Source organism: Bombus terrestris, chromosome 11 (genome assembly GCF_910591885.1).
Source record: "Bombus terrestris chromosome 11, iyBomTerr1.2, whole genome shotgun sequence".
NCBI classification, from domain to species: domain Eukaryota; kingdom Metazoa; phylum Arthropoda; class Insecta; order Hymenoptera; family Apidae; genus Bombus; species Bombus terrestris.
Genome location: NC_063279.1, coordinates 2,681,905 through 2,700,822, shown reverse-complemented (window position 1 = coordinate 2,700,822; position 18,918 = coordinate 2,681,905). Strand labels below are relative to the sequence as shown.

The following is an 18,918-nucleotide window of genomic DNA, read 5'->3' as shown; positions in this document are numbered from 1 at the left end:
ATATCGCAAAGAAGAAAAGTAAGGAAGGAAATATCGACTTTTTCAAACGTTCACGATAGAATTATATAAATATATGAAAGGTATGTGTAGAAAATTCATAATGAAATATTTGATTGCAGGTGGTCGCTTAAAACGCAGTGCAAAGCGACTGACGGACTGACGTGTGGAAGCTGCGTCGTTACGCCCTATCGTCTTGTACCATGATTCATTGCCTAAGATACTTATCAACAGACACGGTGTGCCCACGTTAAATGTTGTTTGACAAAATGCGACAGAATCGATCGTCGGACGTCGAACGCGCCGATCAACGTACGCGTTCGTCGTCAGCACGAGAAAGTCCTGTTTCTAACTCCGTACACATACATACGTATACATGTAAACACACGTTTAACAGACAAATACGGTTAACACACATGATAACACACAGAGAAACATACAAAGATACATTATACGCGCTGTTTAGAGTGTTATTTGTACTCGTAATGAAATTCTAGTTGATCGTGGCTAGCGTGCACACGATTTAAAACCAAAGATATAGGTAAAAACCTGTTGATAGAAAGGAAAGAGACGGAGAAAAAGAGAAGGAGAACATTCTTCGTAGTATGGCGTTGTAAATAATGTTCAAGATTTGATGATCGTATTACAGTTCGAGTCACATATTGTAGACTGTGTTTGTTACTCTTCGTGTTACGTCAGATTCATAATATATTGTTTAAACGACTAAGATGTATGGAACTTTGCATACGATATACAGCAGATAAGATATTATATATACATATATAAATACGAATACGAAGATACGATTAAACAGAAGAAAAGAAAGCCGAGTGGATATATATATATTGATTATACGTAACTTGAATGTGTAATTATTTTAATATGTGTAAATAGCTGCGACAATATGCGGTATCAAAATGCAAGCGAAGAGGCGATTACGACGAGTATTTAGAGCCGAAGGATAACGACGATGTTGCACGGGAAAAGAAAAATGAATTGTACATTTTCCACGACGATGTTGCGACTAACTTTATCACGTGTGTTATTCCTGATCGCGAAATGAAAACGTGACAATTATATTGTAACAATGTGAGAAATAAAAATATATGCTGACGAGAGAAAAACAAAATTAGGAGAATTTCGATGTACATGAGACGATAACGCTGGTAAAGTCGATGAGTTTAAATTTATCGATTTACCGAAATAGTTGGAAAGCTCGCGCAGGTATTTTTATCGTTGTATTGTTATTATTTTAGTTAAACGAGGGAAAAAAGAATTAGCGCGTAATTTCCTTTATCTCGTACGTTTAGTTTCTATCTTCGCTGTTCTGTAAATTACCATACCAAAGATAAACGTGAAAATACCCGATCGAACAGTGTCCAAACTGTACGCACCAAAGTTTCTCGTTGATTAAATTAGGCCTAATCTATCGAATTGGCAACTAAGTGATTGCGGGTTTTGTCATTAGGTGGTATTGACATAGTCCGCAATCGCTTAGTTGCCAAGCCAATATAATGTATCTTTCGCTACGGCATGTAACAGACGCCAGCTAAAACTTTCCAGGAAGATTATACATTGACCTAGAAAATACCCAAGTTTTCATTTTCCGATAAAAACGTATATTCTTTCGTACGTTCAACGACCGAACACGAACGAAGTATAAAAGAGAGATTTTGTTGTTGTTGTGATCGTTAATTAAATTCGACTGTTCGAATTATCGGTAATGGAGGCTGGATGCGCGCGTAGCGAATGTAACGTTCAACGGAGAGCAAAGAAAGAATGAGAAAACGGATTATAGTAGACGTTATAGTTGTAAATAAATTGCCCTCTGTAGCACTTCTAGTCCTTTAAAACGCGGAAAGCCTATCGGACGAAAGGGAGGAAGAAAAGAGGAAATTCTGTATTATAATTTCGTGTACGAACATCCGACGATTCTAATTATGCAGATGCTTGGATTAAAAAAAAAAAAAAAAAAAATTAAACTTTTCATTGTTTGTAAAGCGAAATACATTGCTGTACCAAAGAAATCGCTGGACGGTGTATCTTGTGTCGTTGAATATTCCACAAAACGTCCGTATCTTCCAAAGAGATGCCGGATATGACGAAGAAAATTAACGTTCGTCTTTACCTCTACGCCGAGAAAAGAAGGAAAAACGAACGAACGATACACTTGCCGCAAGGAATATAAAGGCAAACCGAATTTATTTTCCGGGGGACGGTATCGGAAATATATGTATGTGTAACGCGTGCCTCAAATTAAAAAAATAGGGTAGCTGATAACTTCTCTGATGAGTTTCAAATTTTTAGCAGTCTTTGAGAAAAACAATATTTTCATAAAGGTTCCAGTTTATATATACACACACATATATATATATATAATCTTAAGTAATTGTAGCCTCGTTTGAAAAGTTTGCTATTCTAATTAAAAATATTCTAATTAAATATTTAATACCCATAATAATAATAATAATAATAATAATAACAACAACAACAACAACAACAACAACAATACGTTATCATTTTCTTTGTTAACATCGATACTATTCGATGATTGAAATTATTAAGCGACTAATTTGCTCTCGAGAATCGAGCAATGTATGGTTTTTATTTTTACTAACTGATTCTTCAATCTTACTTTACGCGGTAATTATATTGTAAAAGAATTCACGCAATTCTTCGACCTCGTCGCTTTTTCCGAATATTTTCAGTAACGTTTGTACCGTTTGAAACATTGGATAAACTGTAACGATTTTAATAAATGAGTTCTGTTTCATTTTAACGATACACGTTCTGCTTATTCGTTTCGTTCCATCTCTGCTGCCTTTACCGGCAGGCTCGTCATTTTTATTTCGCAAATTCCAACTTTGCCTGTCTGCGCGAGATAAAAGATAAACTCGTCACACTTTTACAATCGAATATCGTTAGCGTTTGTACTTGAGAATTTATCGGTTACCCTGGTTACAAACTTCTGCAAATTCCGCTCTAAAAACTCGAGTCTTTCGAGCGAACGGCTTTCGACGATAGAAACGATTGGGAAAATCGTAAATGTGTAAATAAACGATTTAAACGAGCCGACAGTTCGATCGAAATACGAAAATTTATTCGGTTATCAGGTGAAACGCTCACACGCAAAGGGTTGACCTTTCCTTGGCTCCTCTTTGTGTATGATAAAATTGAAAAAAAATCGTGCGCAATTATGTTTGTTTGATTTAATCGACAGAAAATAACGGATATTAATAGAACAAACTGACATCGAATCTGAACAGATCAAATTATAAAATATCAGCGACCTTTTGCGTCTGTGTAGTTCGAATGATCGGCATCGATACCATGTAATTTTATACGAAGCCCCCTCCCCCCCACCCCTTCTTACTTATGTCTTAATTACTTCTGTAAATAACGCAATTAACATGTATATTGAATTCACTTACGTGTATAGAGGTTGTAAGGAAATTTTAGATACAAATTTTTTAGAGTAATAGAACTTATTGAAAAATAATGAAAAATATTTTAATAACGACGACGATTTAACCAGCTAATAATCAACGCGATGATTATTCCTTCGGTAAATTTCCAAATTCACTCGGTTACGAACGCTTCTATTTATCCATTTCTTCGACATTATGGAAACTTGATATCTGTTCGAAGATAGACGACGCGAACGTGCGAAATATGAGCGATTATCGAACGTAACGTGAGACGAAGAAATTGATATTTACATTTCTCCGGGAATCGTTCGACGTTGTTGTAGCAAGTAACCGGAGAAAACACGCGCATCTCTCATTTCTTTCAATACGTTCTATCGACGCACAAAACTTGTAGCCATAATTCCTTTGCCTCCTGTATACAGTATAAGATATTTCAAAATCGAGCAGATCGATTGTAAAAGCGAATTCTTTACGTCGAAAGGTGCGCGAAGAAATTCTCTCTTGGCCGAACAGTATCGTGTACGAACCTGAAACGATCAGAGAATCGTTTACGAAGCGAGAAATCGACAATTCTTTTGCCTTCGATGGTAGAAACGCGCGCGATGTATCGAAACGAGGAGAATATGCTTTTATAATTGCTCTGTGTAATTTTGAAAAATACACGAACGATACATGTACGAGTACATCGAACTCAAACAATTCACGAACACGGAACCAACAAGGCTGTTGGGAAAATTTATTTAAATCTTGAAAAAGTGAACGGCCAAACGATAAATGAAAATATCGAAGTAACGAGCGAAGGATAAACGTGGTCGGCGAATATCTGAATAAAATCAGCCGTATCGTTGAATAATTAAATGTTGATAAATAAATTGTATATTGTCACGTTATTCGCGGGATTTACGCACAGATTACTAGGACACGGACAAAGTGTCGAATCGTCTGGACCATCTGCTAGACATCGGTTCGTACGGACCAAGTGTTTCGTTAATGTCGAAAAATCGTATTTTCATTTTCTATAAATCGTGTATCGTTTGAGCCAGACGTACGTTCGAACACTGGATCAGAATTAGCAGGCGCGCAACACGCAGACACGCGACCAATTGTATCAACGTCGTATGTTACTGTAATCCATATTGTATATATCTGTGTATAAATGCGAATTAAAACGGCTATAGAGATAGATTATTTCGTACTAAATACAGGCGTTTAAATCGGTGTTTCACGTATGGAATTGCATTTACGGAATGTACTCGCCTAAGCCTGCGGATACCCCGACGAACATTTCGATAGCAAAGGATTACTTATTGACTTGTTATTCCTGTTCCAGCTGAGCCTCCGTTTCGTTTCACTGCTAATTTCAAATTCTATATCGTAAACGGCACACGTCCATGCTATTACTTTTCAACGCTTTATTCGTATCGTCGTTGTCGAGCGATCAAATTTTTATCGGCGAAGAAAAATGAAGAAGCACAAGGTTTGACGATTTTCTATCGCGTAATACGCGTTCATTCGTATAAATTTCTTTCGTTTATCGTACCTACCATTCGACCAAGAAACCACGAATATTTCGAAATCAATGGCTATGCTCTCGTTTTACCTTGTACGAACGTAAAACACCTACCGATTCGAGAAACATTCATGGCCTTTTCATTACGTGAAAGACCATGAGAAATTTCAGAAATCTATTCAGACGATCGTACGCAGTGCGACGAAGAAAAAGAACCATTGTCCTCTTTCTTTTTCTCGAGAGTTTATCGCTTGCAAAAGAGAATCCTACGGACTAATAACACGAACATGAAAATTATACTTTGAACGAAGAAATTTATCGTTAGATAATTCTTCGTTTTTTGATTTACGAAGGAAATGTTTTCCTAATGTCTATTTGTATATGTATACGTATGTATATTTGTTTATACTTTAATATTATTAATGTCAGCAAAACGACGTAAAAAGTTTATTTCGATAACCAACAAGTTAAATGCTAAAACGTTGTATTTCGATAGAACTTGATATGTAGCGAATTTATGAATGTTTCGTAAAAATGTTTACGATTACTATGGAATCGTGAAATTGTATTTGACGAAAGCCATCATAGATGATATTTCCGCATTAAATTATTTTACCATGTTATGAAACGAAAGATTAACAGAAATATGTGAAATATTCTAAACGAATGAAATGCCAATAAGAGCTTTTATCGTGATCGTTATACGTTAAGTAACACATTCGATTTATCAGTCGAAACGATTAACAGAGTATTAATTAAAAAAGCATTTGACTGCCATTACATTAGATCCCGATCATTCGTCGATTATATCATGTAAAATAATCATATTCATTTTTGCCAGGATAAACGATGAAAAGAAATTTAGCCGGTATTACTGATCGTGTTAATTGAAGATAATATTAATTGAGTAATCCACACGCAGTTAATATACGAGAAAAAGGAATGGAAAAAAGTGTCACTGTGTATTTTCGCTGTTTTATAAATAAATAGAAAAATATATTATAAAACCAAAACTCTACGTGTGTTGTTTTATCTTGTAAATATATCAACGTTTCACAAAAGAGAAAATTAATTATTACAGTATATATCGTACAATTGATATATGTGTTCTATAGTATATTAAATGTTACATGCCGCGATTACACGTGATGGAACTAGACTTTCTGACGTTATCCATAAGTGTCACTTGTAGAATGTTCTTCTAAAGGATAATTCATAAATTACGCGAAGTTGTTGCACAATGATCGTTACTTTGAAACGTCTTGAAATACAATTTTTCAAATATTACAAACGAAAAACCTCGAACATAATTCTCACTTCTCCGTTCGCGATCCCATTTGCCGCTATAAGCTAACAACTTTTATACACCAAAAGTCCCTAGTGGCTTGTAGCAACATATGCATAAAAAATCACCGTTGAAAATAGTAGAATAATTGTGTCTGACATTATTTATATTACGTAATAAACATAGAATATAAAGTACAACAAAACTAAAATTCCATATTATATACATTTTTTGAAAATTAAGGCTTTATATATGTATTTTTAATGTAAATGTATTAATTTAAAACCGTCTATGCTGGTAACACTATGGACGAAGTACGTACATTTAGATCCAGATTTCTACTTTATCAACTGATGGAAGGAAGAGGTTATTGTTCCAAAATTTTAGCACAAACTTTCGGTCATTTATTTCAATAATAATAAAAATTGAAATTCCAATAAATTTTAATAACTTTAAAAACTGAAACTTTCGTATAAACGTTAAAAATCTATGAATTAAAACAAATACATTAAATAAATTACCTCCTGAGCACTAACTTTAATACCGAAAACGATAATTAAAAAATGTAGGTATAAAAAGATAGAAATAAAAGACTATTAAAATAAGCATCATCGACGAACAAGCAGTGAATATAATTTCACCTATGATTACTAGAATTCAATAGGATTCAAATTCAGGAATACCAAGTTACGAAGTAACCACTGATTCTATGTTAATTGTGCTTTACAAATCGGCCAGTATAAAACGTTGCGGCCGAAAAGTTAGGATTGTGTATTTAACGCCATTTTTCGATGGTAGCATTGAAAATAAAAGATATAAACTAGACCACTGAGCTTACTCAACGACTGAACTTAACTACTTTTTGTTATTTTTTACCATTTATTTAAAATAACTTCATATATAATTCAGATTCAGTGAGTGAAGTGTGTAATCGCTAATCGGTAATAATTTAACCGTGGTCAAAACATGGAACAAGATAACACAATTCCGTGTCCGATGTATTCCGTAGCTCGTCTGTGATTGCACATGTGTATACATATGTACCTGTAAATAGATATATTACTTTGAAATCCACCGCTTTAAAATTGTCTGATTTTTTCCAGGACGGAATCGGTACTTCAGGACGTACGACATTATCGTGTCTTACCATGTCGCACAGATCTGACTGCATATCTATGTCTTAATTTATCTGTGGCCGTAGCTCGTTCTTGGTTTTATGGCTATACACTAGATGATTAGTGTTCATACGCGCCTATATGCGCGTATGGATAGTATAGCGGGTGTTCGTTCCTTGCACAATTTGTTCGTTAACAAGTATTGTAATTTATTGACATAAAAATTCGGATAAAAATGGATAATGATAAAAGTACTATGCTGGCAGTTCTACAGCTACTTAGAAAATATAATTTGAAGGTATTTGACAAAGAATTTTGTCATTTAAACTGTTCTAACCTTAAACATTTATATAAACATTAAATCTTTATTTAAACAACTCTTGTACAGTTTGATATTTTTATACAAAAAATATATATGTAATATGCAAACATGCATTATAACTTTATAAATATTATTCTTACAGGGAACAGAGGAATTATTTAAAAAAGAAGCAAATCTGATAGACATTTCTCCAGATGAAGCTCAACAAACTGATTCTGAAGTGAACAGTGTTCTTTCTGCCTACAAAAGTGAAGGAGACCCTGCTCTATATGAGAAGGCATATAACGAACTAAAAAAATTTGTAGAAGGATCTTTAGATATATATAAGGTAGATTATTTAAATTTAAAAATGTATAATAAACTTTACAAACCAATAGAAATAATATATTTGTTCTTGTTAAATGACAGCATGAATTAGGTACAATTCTATATCCAGTTTTGGTTCATATGTACCTTGAATTGGTTTACAATAATCATTCTGAAGAAGCAAAGCAATTATTGGAAAGATTTGGTAGAAATTTAGAGGAATACTATCAAAATGACTTGAAAAGATTGTCCAATGTCACAAAACGTGAACAAATGGCTGGAAATGAATTAACTGACACTTTCAAGTATATATTAATAAACTTTAATGATTATATGTATAATATATAATTTTATGATATAAATAATCTGTAAAATTTTCTATAGATCTAATCAGTTCATAATCAGAATGTCGAGGGATACACTCTCTATATTAAAAAGACATTTGCAAGAGAAGAAGCACTGTGTGTTGTTAAATATTATACAAGAGCATCTTTATTTTGATATGTACGAAGGAGTAGCTAGGAATAAACAGCAAATTGATGCCACATCAGGTGCAATGGTTGGTGAAGCAACAAGACAAGGTAATTTATCCAAATTAAAGGCCAAAACTTTTATAAAAATATGTTTTTTATTTAAACTATAACTTTTAATTCAGACAATAAGGCGAAAGTATTTTATGGACTTTTGAAGGAGCCAGACATTCAATGTATGCCTCCAACCGAAGAAGAAGAGGATGATACAGGTGGTGTAGACGGGGATAAACCAAAAAAGAAGAAAGCTAAAAAGGATCCATTATTTTCTAAGAAAACTAAATCGGATCCAAATGCACCTCCTGTTGGTAGAATGCCTTTGCCCAACTTGTACGAAGTTTTATTGATAAATTTGTTTCGTATTTTCTTATATAATCATGATCTGATCAATCATCTGATCATAAATATAGGAAGGACGCGGATAAGTTGGAAAAAGGAAAAGCATTAAGAGAAGCATCGAAACGCGTCGTACTTGGTCCTGATACTCTGCCATCTATATGCTTTTACACGCTATTGAATACAGTACATAGGTAAATTCACGTACATATTAGTTCTACACAAAGAAATGGTAACATACATGTAATACGAGATTTAGCGTGACAGCAGCTGAAGTAGCAGAAGATTCGAGTTTGCTGGCCATCGGATTTGGTGACTCTTGTATAAAGGTCTGGAGTCTGGTTCCACAAAAATTAAGACTGATGAAGACAGGGGAACAATTACAGGACATAGATAGAGAAGCAGGTAATATCTCTTTTCATTCAATGAAGTTATGATATTTTGAATACGATAAACATTTTATAGTACTAACGCGTTTATATTATGATACAGACGACGTACTAGTAAGGATGATGGACGACCGTACAGCAGAAATATCGAGGTCGTTATTCGGGCACAATGGTCCTGTATATAGTCTATCATTTAGTCCAGATAGAAATCTCCTTCTTTCATCATCAGAAGACAGTACAGGTGTGTTTTAAAATGATGTGTTAATTACACTTAATAACTATTGTATTATACTTATATTATATTGCAGTGAGGCTGTGGTCTTTGCATACATGGACGTGTGTAGTATGCTACAAAGGACACTTATTCCCAGTATGGTGTGTAAGATTTTCGCCTCATGGTTATTATTTCGCAACTTCCTCTCACGACAAAACAGCCAGACTCTGGGCAACTGATTCTCATCAACCACTTCGAATATTTGCTGGTCACTACTCAGATATAGATGTAAGTTTATATTCGTATAACTTCAAATGCTAAACGTGAATCAAAACGACAAATTAATTTTGTTTTAGGTTGTACAGTTCCATCCAAATTCAAACTACGTAGCAACTGGTTCAAGTGACATGACAGTAAGATTATGGGACTGCGTAAACGGCAGCCAAGTCAGGTTAATGACAGGACACAAAGCTCCCATTTACTCCCTTGCTTTTTCTGCAGAAGGGCGATTTCTGGCTTCAGCCGGTGCTGATCACCGTGTTTTAGTTTGGGATTTAGCACATGGTCATCTTGTCGCTGCCTTATCGAGTCATTCTGGTACTATTCATTGCTTATCATTCAGTAGAGATGGGAATATACTAGTCTCAGGTTGGACATATTCTTTACTTACATTTTCTTTTTGACAACCATGAAGCAAATAGAAGTAAGTTATAATTTGTATTATTTTTTTAGGGTCGTTAGATTGTACGATCAAGTTGTGGGATTTTACGAAACTCGCCGAAGAAATGAGTTTGGAGGATGTGAATGTTTCACATAATCCGGATGTAAAAACGAATACGGAATCATATCTCCTTCGAACGTTCGCGACAAAAAACACCCCTGTGCTAGCGCTACATTTCTCGCGAAGAAATTTACTCTTAAGCGTCGGAATGTTCGAGTCAACTTAGCAAACATAAATGTCTTTCAACGAATTTTATCATTACTGATGGAATATGGTTTGACGTCGGATCAATATTGTTGTAAATTACAAATGTTTATTAATAAATTTTTTCATATTGATCACGCAATCTACCTGAATTATACCTAATAATAATGTATTGAATTAAGATTCTAGAAACTATATTTATATATAATCAGGATATTTAAATATCGTATAGTTTAAAATATAAACAATCAAAATATTCTAATACTTTATGTCTTTTTTTCTTTCAAATAAATTAGTTTCGTTCGTACTACGATTATTTTACTTATTCGATTAAAATGAAAAGCAAATAAAATAGAAAAATCGATTAATTTGTTATGAATTGCTTAGCGTTAATGAATAAAGCGAAGACTATATTGTTTGTCTAAAATCAACGGAACACTAAAGACAAAGCAGATTTGCGAAATACAGCGGATCAGATTGATGAACCTCAATTACGAGTAGAATATGGATGGAGCGAGAATGGACGTCTCTCAATGACCACTGGATTCCACGCATCCATATTCTATTTGAATGATTAAATGGCGGACTTGGAATATTTATCGTCCTTTAGAATTCTATCCTTGCTTCCTGTTGTATTTTCATGAGCTTCTAGCGTATTGTCTACCGAAGGAACAGTATCATCCTTAGAATTTAACACATACATATTCTTTACTCGAATAACGCGCACTTTATCGAAATTTCAAGCATACTACCTGAATAACTAGCATCGATTGATGGTAAGTATGATGCATGTGGAAAGTTTACAGACTGATTTATGAGGTTTTTTGTTAAGATGAGGACACTACTTAAAACCCTAATTCTAAGATCTTAAGAAATGAAAGAGTCTATAAGAATGAAAAGACCTCAAGATTTTGTGGTAAGATAAAACAACTCAAAAAAGGTAAATTATTGCCGAGGTACGTTCCACTGACCGACAAATGAATATTTCATACAAACAGCGATATTTATAGCTGACCGAAATCGGTTTTCAAAAGCACGTCCTTTTAAAAGCCGCTTGACTATTAGAACAAAACAAATAAAACTGATGAGGATATATGGAAGTGGATACGCTCGTTATTTCGAAAGTCGGCCGAGAGAGGGATTTAAATAATAAAATCGGCGCTTTTTGAAGAAAACATTTCATTCCACAGAAGTCTTTTCATGAAAAAGTCGTATTTCTTTTCTAAGGTACGTCGTAACTTTTATTTACTGAAACGATGAGTATCACGTTTTATATATCAACAGGAAATGCGATAGGATTGAAAGGAGAAGAGAAACGGAGAGTATTTTAATTATACAGTCGAAAAGGTAGAATGTAATTCAGACCAAGTTTACGCGAGAAATTTATTTCCGATTGTTGATACGCTTACTTCTATCACAGCATACAGACGTAAGTTATACGCGCTTTTACCATACGTGTGTGTATGTGGTATGTATGTAAGTAATGTATTCCCTCTCGTACGTGTGGCGGTGTGTGCGTACGTGAAACGATGGCTTTTTTAATTAGTTAACACTTTCGTTATAGAGTTACAATGTATGCGTTGTCAATTTCATGTTGCCCACTTCTCTCGCCTTCGCACTCGTTTAAACGATAATCAACTATACACCAATCTCTACGTCCCAGTCAAGCCTCGCGCATTGATATCAAACCTAGGTTACATGTGTGATTTTTAACTATATGTTATACCATCTTTGTTAACGTACTTATGAAATCTGGATAGGTTAGGATCGCGGTTAACGCGGGAGCATAGAGTATCGACAACCGGATTTTCTGTACGCCCGCCGGGATTTTCCATTGATCTCGAACTAAATCCTAAAATGGCAGTTATAGAAGACGTCGCTACGCTCTCGCGTTAGTAGTCGTGATGGCTGCATGTTTCTTACAAAAAACGATGGAGTTTATTGACGGATCGACGCAGATGACATCGATTTTTATAATAAGATGGATCCAGAGGGTCGATGATAACGCGTTTGGTTGATCTTGGTCGTATAATTCCTTAGAATAAATTGCATATGAATATCGTCGTTCGGGCACGACAATCTATAAAATTATAGAATAAGACCGGTTTTAAAAGTGAGAAATATCGATCGAAATAATCTTTCATTGATTTATTTTTTTTTCTTTTCTCTTTTTTCGGACCTTTCCTTTTGTATATGTTTCTCGTAAAGTATAAAATCAAGGTTTTTTTCATTTCTTTCTTAACCTCTTAAATGCCATAAGCACGTGGTGCCGCCTATACAAAGAGCGTGTATTCACGTTCTAGTTTGAACTTTCTTATTATTGAGTTTTTTTAGTCGCGGCCTAGCGAGTATCTCCGATTTAATATTATACGGCATCTAAAGGGTTAATTTCATTTTCGATAAATCACAGTAGTTTCGTTTCCATTTTTTCTCCCGATGTTCACATGCGATTTATATCGAAGTCGTTCAAAGGGATTTTATATCTGCCGCTATTTTGTTAGTTCCCTCTTTTTCCCGCCAATTCTGTTCTGCGTCGTTTCTCGTCGTGGACGTTTGTAACACTCGTTTCCCGGCAACCGACCGTAATAAAAATTCTCTCTCTCTCTCTCTCTCTCTCTCTTTCTTTCTCTCTTTCGCTCGCTCGCTCGCTCGCTCTCAATGCAAATTACAGAATCCTACTTCACTTTAAAAGCATATATTCGTACGCATCAGCCGTGCGCGTTTTTGTCTTTCTCTTTATTTTCTTTCTAGTTATAATCTTTCGCGCTCTGTATGCTTCATTTCTTTCTTCTCATCGTCACACATTGCTTTATCCTAAAAACGTGTGTTCCTAGTGCTACTGTGATACGGCGGTTTTACCGTGAAAACCATATACGCGAATTGTTCGAGCAGCGCAAACGCTTCTCATCGATTCGATTCACCCTTTGTCTGTTCTCTAGAACGTTTTAAAATTCGGAGTCTTATAATATCCCGATTCGGTGCAAATTTGAAACTTAAATAGCGCCAGCAAAAGAGACGCTTCTGTTGCTCGGCTTTAAAATTAAATATCGATTCTTTGGAGACAAAGCGTGGATCGTGGTCGAGGCTTCGAAACAATCCGGAATCCGCTCCTTCGTTAAATGCCTTCGAATTGGTCTACGAGAGTTTAATACGATTATTGCGTATATATATATATTTTTTTTTTGTTGTTGTTGTTGCGCCGTACGCGCTGTGAGATGGGTTCGTTCGACTATTCCGTCGTTTGCTTCCATTCTCTTCGCGGGAGGTGAGGGGGATCAAAGAGGCCAGCGAGGTAGGCGTATTTTAAAAATCCTGTAATATTCACACGGTGGTCTCGATATTGGCAATGGCGTATTGTCAACAAATACTGTCTTTCCCGTAATTTTCCAGATACATCTCTTGCGGCGTGGCGAGATTATAACGACCGCTCAGGCGACTTCCGGTCAGACCGTTATTATGATGCGTGTGATTCACGTGGAGATGGTTCACGTTCAGGACAACGTTCTTTTTTTTCTTGCGAGCTTTGTGTCGATAGAGGCAATATTTGAGGCAACCGGTGGCAAGCAGTAGGATAAGAAATATACCTAGGGCGCCGGCACCTACGGCCACGTAGAGCAATGTTACGCCGAAACGGTAGGAACAGTTGGTCTCCTCCTCGTCGAAACCGGAAGGGCAGTGACGGATCCCATCGCACCATAGCACAGAACTTATACACGCCTGAATTTCCGGACATCTATAAAACAGAAATACACGCTAGATATGATCCCGTTGTTTTACGTTTATGTCAGCCTATAAGTTATCGGAATAACGTAGAAAAAATTATCGTTACCGATAAGGACATTCCTCGTGTGGCATTATAGAGAATACATTGGGCCCGACGCTAGAACTAGAAGACCTTTTCGAAATGGCCATCCATGTAACGGCATAGAAACCAGGTTCTCTCTGGAGGAACTCGACAACGAAGCTCCTGGAATGTTGCATCATGGCCACGGTAGTATTAATAGCGCTGTAGTTCCAACCACCGGAGAAGAAGTCCACCGTTCTGGCAGTGTCGACGCCGCCCTCGGGACATATTACGCTACGATCTTTCGTATTGGCCGCCGAGTAGACGACGATTCTGTTCAACGTTGTACATTCCTCGACGTTATCCAACGTGATGCTATATCCCGCCGTCCTTAAATACAAATAATTGATGCGTGCATCTTCAGGCTCTATCAGCCAGGGCTCGTTCACACATTGAGTCGCAGTCAGATCCTCCGTATTGGTTAGAATCTCTTCGACGGCGGCGACACCGGGAATCACTCGCGGCAAGGGACTTCTGAGGGAAATTTCACCGCTGGTTCCGCGTAATCGTCGCTCTTCGAGCTTCGTCGAGCAACCTTGTTCGCTCGACTCTGCGCCCAAAGCGACGAAACGGTACTCCCCTTCGAAATAGAAATCTCTATAATCTTGCGTGACGTTCATTAAGGTCACGGTGAACCGGACTTCGATCACGTTGGATGTCAGTGTTCTCAGAACGATCCTATCGCTGACGTTCGAGCACAGGCAATCGCGAACCTGAATATATACGAACAATGTTATCATTACCGAGATTCGTATATCTCGCGTTACATTTCTAAACATAAATTAATGCTATGAGAATCGTACCAGTTCCACTCCCTGCCAAGGGTACTCGGCAACGATCAACTCAGCCGTGCCAAACTTGGTGGAGTCGCCTATGCGTCGATCGCAAGTCCAGCGATTGACTAACGGGTCTACGTACGAGGAACATCCTTTATCTCCGAACGAGGCTCTACTTATGGACAGTTCTATCCTGTGATCCGGCTCGGTCTCGAAACGATACACACAGCTAACGTTCTGCGCACCACCGCGACCGTAAAAGAATACACTTTTCGGCGACGCGAATTTCCCCGCCTTGGCGAGCGACGACAGTAACGACGTGGAGGACGATGAAGAAGAGGATGAAGAAGACGTGGAAGACGTGGATGAAGTGGACGCGAAACCGAACACATGGTTACAGGAGACCGCCTCGTGCACGAACTCGTAACGCAGTACAAAACTTATCGGATAAAGTGCACTTCCTTGACGTAATATGTGCTCCAAGGTGAGATCTCTGCCGCTGGAAACGTAGCTCTCCGCGAGGCTACAGGGCCTCGCATGACGACTTCCGTTCCGTAGCAGGCTATGGTCGCAGAGACGTGGGGTATCATCCTTACAAAACTGACCCATCAAAGTGATATTCTGCAAATTAAAAATTAATTTAGAAATCCTTTTGACGTAAAAGTTAAACCCTTGCCATCCGTCATAGTGTTGTCATAGTGGCGGCATTGAAAATTTCTCTTTAAAGTGGGATAAATATTTATTGCTTCCTGATCAGACTACCGCCAGAAAAATATGCCAACCGTAAAAGCTTAAAGAAGTCTAACTACAAAAAGAAAGATGAGTATCACACCTTACGCATAGGAATTAATTTATTTATCGTGCGATCGCCGTCCCAAATGAGCAGCTTCGCGTTGCAATCGGAAGCGACGTCGATGCTCGCGGCGGCATCGGCGCTGGCAGCATAGTACTTGACAAAAGACAGCCAAACGATCTCGTTTGGCTTGCCCTGGAAGTGGTAGCGACAAGTCGTGTTCGGAGGCAGAGAATGTTTCGGATTTTCTAAGACTCCCGATGAGCTTTCGTCGCTGGGTATATAAAAGTCGCAGTTGTTGTTCTCCTTAACAAAACTCCGGGATTTCTCGTCGACGAACAGCACCTTTGAACCATCGATGTGATTAACTAGGTAAAGATTTCGTTACTAGCAAAAGTATAATTAGGAACCTGTTGGGAATTACCTGAACCTCGAGCTCGAAGCCGGGCAAGAACGACAAAGGAACGGGATGAAAGGGATTGTCGTACGGAGACGTGTGGAACTCCAAAAGCATCGTGTTATGGCTACTAACTATATCTGGCACCGCGTCACCTCCACAAAGTCTAACCAGCACCTTGTCGGAGGTTGAACCCCCGTCGTACACCGTCAAGTAATCTTGCACCACGTTGCATTGATCCCAAACTCTATATTAGAAAATAATTCAACACTTTCCATTAATCGATCTTTCAAAAATGGAATATTTTCAACTCTGTCCAAAAATGTGTATTACAAAATAATTGAAAAGCTCTATCGATCGACTTACTGCCACGCGGTAATTTAATTTGTAAAATAATAAGAATTTTATATTACTCGCATTCTGGCCGTATTTGCGAGGACCGCGACAGATTGAAATATAGTACGTCATAACGTTTAATTTTTATAAAATATTATACCGTATCTGCGTCTCTCCTCTCTGAAAATATTATCTAAATCATTCACATTGTTGACAATTTTTTACTCCATGAAATATATATTTTTTTAGTTATTCTAAAAAATTTATTATTTTCTAATTTCAAAACAGCGACAGTCAACGTGACAGTCAACGTGTTAAAATATTCAAAAGGTACGAAGAAATATCGTGCGATAACGCGGTACCTTAATATCCTTTGGCTGCCATCGTACTTGACGACCTGGTCTTTGATGTGTATCTTGTGACTATTTCGCTGACTCACAGCGAGCAACGCCCGATGACCGGGTGGCGCCCGATTTTGCTCTACCCGGTAATAGCAAGTGACGTTTCTGGGATAAACGCCCGGGTAATTCGGCGATTGAAGTCGACAGGCTCGCGTGTCGCACTTGGTCAGCACACGGTCGCAGTACGTTCCGTTCACTAGCTCTCCCCGCCACGTGGACATACTACTGTTCCCGTATCTCAGGTGCGCCTCGCTACGTCTCAGGAACTTGTACGATAATTTGAAGTCGAAATTATAGCCACTACCCTGTTGACAGTCAATATACAAGTACATCTAGAGAAGAAGAAACGTACACGAAGACCTTTAGATCCGTAACTTTCACATATTTCTGATTTTTCGGCTCTCAATCGCGTTATTAGGACGTAGCGCTTGGGTCCGACGTTTCCTGCACATTCCAGTTCGCTTAATTACGACAGAGCTGTTTCTTTGCTATAAGAATCGAATAAAAGAATTTTCGAATGAATTTGAAATAATAATATTATAGATATAATAAGATGAAACAAATCTCGTTGACGAATGGATGAGGAATTGTAAATCTAATCAATTTTAATACCTCCTTATCTAAGGAGGCGAAGGAGCGAGCTGAAATATTCATTGAAACGTTGGACAAAGTGGAACGTATTAATAACATCATCGAAACCCGAAGAATCACAAACATGTCACATAGACGAAGATTTATAAGGTCTCTAAGAAGCTTAAGGGGCTTTCCCTTTATGTACATATGTTAGCTGTTATCGGACCTTGGTGCTTTGTGTATGACTTGCCGCTAAATCGCAGTTTTATTTGATGCTTATGTTTTGTGCTTATTATTTACTCGCACATGACATACGACTGATAATTATCAAAGAAGCAAATTTGCGCTTACCTGTTCGGCTAGCCGGAGTAAATACAAAGTTAAATTGATGGAAGGAGTTTCACTGTAATACACGGTGTACCCCCATGCGCTTCCGCACCATTGACCTCCGGTCGCTGGTCGACCCTTTTCCCGAATGGTCATGTAACCATCCGGACATCCTTCCGACGTGAACGATAAAAATCGACCCACGGTGAACGTGTCGAATGTTAACTGTAATATCACGAATTTCCAGAGAATACTCGATAATTTTTGTCCTCGTTGATGCTTCTTATCTATGTATGGTACCGTATGAAGAATTAATTTTGTACATAATTAACTTTGTACGTATTAAAAGATGAAAAAGGTACAGAGACGTTACCGCAAAACCATTAGGTCACTGTAGATGTTTAAAACCTTCCAATTCGTTCTGTCATTCTCAATCTTTGTAAATGATTAACGTGAAAGCACGATGGATAGGTAAAAACGCATTGTAAAAACGCATTACAGAGTTAAATTGAAACGTTTGAGAGACAAAGGTTCGAGGCGAGTTTCTGCATCGACTCGATATCCGATTTATTACGAAACAACGCGAAATCCGTGGACAAAAATAAAAAGGGGAATTCTACGTGTAAAGAAGCGAGGGACGAAAGAACAGGAAAGCGAAGAAACGCGATCAAAGAGGACATATAGAGAAATAAACAAACTTACAAGAACAATTTTCAACAGACGATCTATTTTCGCTAAAACATCGACCACGCGCGCGCGTCCACGCGTCTATCTGTGTCCTAGGAGAAAAAATTATTGTCCCCTACTACTGTCTGGCTCGTGACAGTCTCGTTCCACTCGCGCGACGAGTCACCGTTTATTTCCTACGGATTCAATGCCGGCTGCTCGCACGCTCGTTCGTCCGGACGCGCGCGCGCGCGTGCTCACAACTCCTTTTCCTGCATCCCACCTGAACTAGATCTCCGAGATCAGAACCGGCGGCAGTGAAATTGAGATGACACAAGAATGGCAGTCGATCTTCCCTCGGCCGGCGAACTTCCACCCTGTAGGTCCGGCCGACGTCACCGTACAACGTTCTGTTGCACACTGTAAAACCAGATAGAAAAATAAAAAT

The 18,918-nt window shown here is 37.6% G+C and overlaps 3 protein-coding genes across 4 annotated transcripts in view; 2 read left to right on the top strand and 1 right to left on the bottom strand.

The window, feature by feature from the left end:
• Window positions 1–2,781, top strand: part of LOC100645566 — a 623,360-nt gene extending 620,579 nt beyond the window's left edge. For both annotated transcript variants that reach the window (XM_020865233.2, XM_003398708.4), the window contains one exon: window positions 120–2,781. The gene's annotated coding sequence lies outside the window, so the exon portion shown is untranslated. The remainder of the gene's footprint in view (window positions 1–119) is intronic.
• A 4,561-nt stretch (window positions 2,782–7,342) lies between these two features.
• LOC100645682 (transcription initiation factor TFIID subunit 5) lies at window positions 7,343–10,491 on the top strand. Its single transcript, XM_012313173.3, has 11 exons — window positions 7,343–7,633; window positions 7,800–7,985; window positions 8,066–8,268; window positions 8,348–8,544; window positions 8,619–8,823; window positions 8,904–9,023; window positions 9,089–9,234; window positions 9,322–9,459; window positions 9,527–9,720; window positions 9,789–10,080; window positions 10,165–10,491. The coding sequence occupies exons 1-11, from the start codon at window positions 7,571–7,573 to the stop codon at window positions 10,377–10,379; spliced, it is 1,959 nt and encodes a 652-aa protein (XP_012168563.1). The 5' UTR covers window positions 7,343–7,570; the 3' UTR covers window positions 10,380–10,491.
• Window positions 10,492–11,726: 1,235 nt separating this feature from the next.
• LOC100645801 overlaps window positions 11,727–18,918 on the bottom strand; it is a 46,232-nt gene continuing 39,040 nt past the window's right edge. Inside the window, exons 4-11 of the mRNA XM_048410555.1 lie at window positions 18,754–18,890; window positions 17,829–18,029; window positions 16,866–17,209; window positions 16,195–16,414; window positions 15,810–16,115; window positions 15,005–15,598; window positions 14,187–14,914; window positions 11,727–14,090 (exon numbers count right to left, since the gene is read on the bottom strand). Coding sequence (XP_048266512.1) covers window positions 13,715–14,090; window positions 14,187–14,914; window positions 15,005–15,598; window positions 15,810–16,115; window positions 16,195–16,414; window positions 16,866–17,209; window positions 17,829–18,029; window positions 18,754–18,890 — 2,906 coding nt within the window. The 3' untranslated portion in view covers window positions 11,727–13,714. The remainder of the gene's footprint in view (window positions 14,091–14,186; window positions 14,915–15,004; window positions 15,599–15,809; window positions 16,116–16,194; window positions 16,415–16,865; window positions 17,210–17,828; window positions 18,030–18,753; window positions 18,891–18,918) is intronic.

Excerpts from the sequence above, each read along its gene's own strand:
- LOC100645682 (XM_012313173.3), top strand. The coding sequence starts at position 7,571 with ATGGATAATGATAAAAGTACTATGCTGGCAGTTCTACAGCTACTTAGA. Across the intron at positions 7,634-7,799 it reads TTAGAAAATATAATTTGAAG|GGAACAGAGGAATTATTTAA; the intron begins GTATTTGACAAA and ends TTATTCTTACAG. Across the intron at positions 8,545-8,618 it reads TGGTGAAGCAACAAGACAAG|ACAATAAGGCGAAAGTATTT; the intron begins GTAATTTATCCA and ends CTTTTAATTCAG.